The sequence below is a fragment of the Gopherus flavomarginatus genome, chromosome 1, assembly GCF_025201925.1.
Source record: "Gopherus flavomarginatus isolate rGopFla2 chromosome 1, rGopFla2.mat.asm, whole genome shotgun sequence".
NCBI classification, from domain to species: Eukaryota; Metazoa; Chordata; order Testudines; family Testudinidae; genus Gopherus; species Gopherus flavomarginatus.
Window position 1 is genome coordinate 371348605 of NC_066617.1, and position 4458 is coordinate 371353062.

The window sequence follows — 4458 nt, forward strand, 5'->3', positions numbered from 1 at the left end:
CTGGTGACTATTTGCTTTAGATTTGAGGGCTGTCTGTAAGATCAAACTGGTCTCTCTCCCAAGGTCTGTTAGAGTGAGAGATTGTCCTTCAGGATAGGTTGTAGATCCTTGATGATGTGCTGGACAGATTTTACTTGGGGGCTGTAGGTGACAGCTAGTGGTGTTCTTTTATTTCTTTGTTGGGCATGTCCCATAGTAGGTGACTTCTGAGTACCGTTCTGGCTCTATCAAGCTGTTTCTTCATTTCACCAGGTGGGCATTGTTGATATCTGGCTCCTGTACTGTACCCAGATTTGGGACCCCTCCTGCTTCCACTTCTAGTGATACTGGAACAATTCAGCAAAGAGGGCTATAACACAGAGGGCTAGGAGGCCAGGACCCACTTTAAATGTAGTTCTGTTTGTTACTGGCAAGCAGGGCCTCGGGGGAGGAGGGAAGAGAGGAAGGACTCAGCAAGTGACAGCGAGGGTCTGCTCTCTCCTGGCCTATTATACTTGCTCTCTACGAAAGGTAGCCCTCCCTGGGCCACTTCCTATCATTTCCCGGATAATGCCCCAAGGTCTCTATCATTCCTAAGGAAGCGTGAAGGGTGTCTGCTCACCCCAAGGCACCCTCTGGGGGCTGCATGTAGGGAGATCATTCTCCTGTCCTCTTGGGGAGCAACTGTCTCTTCCTGTGGTATGATGCAACCTCCAAGGCCAAGGTCAGTGGAAGGGTTCTTCCCAAAAAGCAAATAAAGGGGTCACTCAAGCCCAGTATTTATATGAAAGATGAATGCTTCCCTCTCAGGCTGTCCTTGCAACAGGCCGTCCCTTCACTTAGGCCTGGTCTACACTGGGGGTTGGGGGGATCGATCTAAGATACATGACTTCAGCTACAAGAATATAGTAACTGAAGTCGACATATCTTAGACAGACTTAGATTGACTTACTTCGCATCTCCACAACACGAGTTCGACAGCCACCTCTCACAGTCAACTCTGCTTCCACCTCTCACCCTGGTGGAGTTCTGGAGTCAATGAGGAGCACGTTCTGGGACTGATGTATCACTTCTACATGAGATGTGATACATCGATCCTCGCTAGATCTATCACTACCTGCCAATACGGCGGGTAGTGTAGGCATACCTTCAGGGAGGGACCTTTGTACACTTGTTCAGGGGGAGATTCTTCCCTGGAGCAGCCAGTATCAGCTCTGATCTCCTTCTTCATCTGCCACACAACAAGCTACTCCCCTGCCATTTTGCCCTTCTCAAGCACTTCTCTTCAGACTTGATTTGTCTGACCCATTTTTCTGATAATATACTTGATCAACATTTGGCTTCTTTGAACTCAATTTGAAATGTAGCTATGAGTTTAGTGGCTTTGGGAAATAATTCTGCTACTTTGTATAGGTTTGTGTCTCTGGATTGTTGCAGTTTTGAAACTGCATTTACCATTTCCAGAATCTTTCTTTGGAGCACAATGAGAAAAATAAAACTAAAGTTTTCCATCTATTTCTATAATGCTGATGGTTCATAAAATTCACTGGCATTTTAGCTCAGGAGAATTATTTCTGTGGGTGCCTTCATTGTGTCTAAATACTAAATCTAAGAGGAAGGAGTGATTCACACTAGTTGTTGGTCAGCTGTGTAGGCAATTGCATGACCAAGCTTTCATCTGTTCTGAAATGGGTCAACGAGGCCAACTAAAGAATGTCAGATTTACTGCTCTAACCCGTAAGAAAACAGTACAGGAAATAACTTTTATACAATACCGGTCTCTAGGAAGCCGTCTTGTGCAGTGATGTTACATTCACCTTATGAAGAAAGAATGTATATCCAAAGTCTTTTAAGCAATTAACACTGTATTTGTCACCTTAATACAGAGAGACCATTTGTATGTATTTTTCTTTCTTTCTTATATAAAGCTTTCTTTTAAGACCTGTTGGAGTTTTTCTTTAGTGGGGAACTTCAGGGAAATTGAGTCTGTACTCACCAGGGAATTGGTGGGAGGAAGAAGTCAGAGGGAGATCTGTGTGTGTTAGATTTATTCACCTGACTTTGCATACCCTCTGGGTGAGGGAGGAAAGAGAGATTAACTCTCGGTACTTCTGTTCTCCAGGACTGGGAACGGGGAGGGGGGAGTCCCTCTGTTTAGATTCACAGAGCTTGTGTCTGTGTATCTCTCCAGGAGCACGTGGAGGGGGGAAGGGAAAAAGGATTATTTCCCTTTGTTGTGAGACTCAAGGGATTTGGGTCTTGGGGTCCCCAGGGAAGGTTTTTCAGGGGGACCAGAGTGCCCCAAAACACTCTAATTTTTTGGGTGGTGGCAGCAATACCAGGTCCAAGCTGGTAACTAAGCTTGGAGGTTTTCATGCTAACCCCCATATTTTGGACGCTAAGGTCCAAATCTGGGACTAAGGTTTGACAGTTGTTTTCTTTTTTTTTTTTTTTTTGGCTATCAGAAAGCATTGCTTCAGTTCTCCAAACTGATCAAGAATGCTATGCAAACAGGGTCTAATGGAAATCCACCTGGCTTCACAAAGTTGCAGTATCTTCTGATGTCTGGAAGTCAAAGAAAAGGAAGGGACAGGGTGTGTGGAGGTGGGGGCTGATGGGTGACACTGAAAGAGATTGGGTGATAGTCAGAGAGCAGGAACTCAACAACAGAAAGAGCAGTACTTGGTATTGGAGTGATAAGGTGTTAGGTGTGAGGAGCTTTTAAGACTGTGAACTTACACAATGGTGAGCTCAACCAAACTTGGACGGACTGCCGTTGAATAATGAGGGGATATCCTTTATCCCGCTTGTCAGAGAGGTTCAGAGTCACTGGCCCCAGTTGATGACATTCCACAGATGTATTTGCGCATTTTGTCACGAAACTCTTTGGTTTTGACACCATAAACAATAGGGTTGAGCACGGGAAGGAGAAGGTAATACAGATTGGCCAAGATGATGTGTACGTAGGGAACAATACCCTGACCAAATCGGTATGTCAGAGTGGAGAAAAGGAAGATAGGATAAGCCATCAGCATCACACAGGTGTGGGCTGTGCATGTGTTGAGGGCTTTCTGGTGGGCTTTCCTGGAGGGTATTCTGAGGACAGCCCTGATTATCAGACCATAGGACAGGGCAATGAGTGTCAGGTCAAACCCGAGGACTATAAATACTATCACCAAGCCGTACAACCTGTTCACTGTGATGTCCCCACATGACATCTTTGCCACAGCCATGTGGTTGCAGTACGTATGGGGGATAATGCGGTTGGCACAGAATGGCTGCCTGCTCAGGAGCAGAAGCAGGGGCAGAACGAAGAGAACAGCTCTTGTCAAACACACTAGCCCTAGAGTAGCTATTCGTTCATTTGTGAAGATGGTGGCATATCTCAGAGGGTTACATATGGCAACATAGCGATCAAAGGCCATTGTCACGAGGACGGCTGAATGTGTCACAGAACCCGCGTGAAGGAAGAACATCTGGGTGAGGCAGCCACCCAAAGTAATTCCTTTCAAATTGAACCAAAATATACACAGTGCCTTTGGCACAATGGAAGTAGATGCACCAATTTCTGTGAGTGCCAGCATGCAAAGCAGCAGGTACATTGGTTCATGTAGGGTCTGCTCTTTGCCTACAACAAACAGAACCATGAAATTTCCCAACAGGCCGATAATGTAGAATGTAGCGAAAGAGATGGAAATCCAGATGTGAGCAGCTTCCAGGCCGGGGATTCCCATTAGGATGAATGATGAATGGTCAGAATCACTGAGATTGAAATCTGCCATGAGGTGATCTATGCATCGATTCCGCTCAGAAATGCTCAAGGTGTCTGTGAAGTAAGAGAAGCAGAGTGAGGGGGATTACACGCTTTATAATAAATAGCACAATAAATATTTTATAGTTATTAACACTCTGGAAAGAGTGGTGAACAATGAAATGCCAACATTTGCAGATGGCACCAGATTATTGAGGTCATAGTCAAGTCTAGAGAAGTCTTCAGATTGAGCTAACCAACCAAGGTGAATGGGCAGCATGATGGCAGATGAACTTCAATGTCAATAACTGCAACGTGCACACCCACTGGAGGAAAAAGCTTGAATTCCTCAAATATCTACTTCTTCGTTTCCTTCAATTTGTTCTGCAACATCTGGATATTTCAACATTGCCATTCCTATATTGAAAAGAGCCAAATTTTCCCCATGGAAGCAGTTATTTTAGTGCTGGGCTATGACTTTCTGCTTAAGAGAATGAGTATGAAGGGCATAAGGGTCTTGGTATTTAGGGCTACAGGCCTGCACCTCTGTTACTTCCCATCTTCCTTGTGGTAAGACACTTTCATGCAGGCACCCAGCTTTGTCTTAGAGATAAGTTACAGATGTTAGCTGACAAGTATAAGCAGAGGCACATGACAACAACTCATCTGCTAACCATTCTCATGCTTGAATATCGATGAAGTTTGCAGATGACACAAAATTGTGGGAT

At 44.9% G+C, this 4458-nt stretch overlaps 1 protein-coding gene across 1 annotated transcript; it reads right to left on the bottom strand.

Annotated features, from left to right (window-relative positions):
• Positions 1-2789: 2789 nt before the first annotated feature.
• Positions 2790-3761, bottom strand: LOC127044255 (olfactory receptor 52E2-like). Its single transcript, XM_050938867.1, has one exon. The coding sequence runs from the start codon at positions 3759-3761 to the stop codon at positions 2790-2792; it is 972 nt and encodes a 323-aa protein (XP_050794824.1).
• Between the last annotated feature and the right edge of the window lie 697 nt (positions 3762-4458).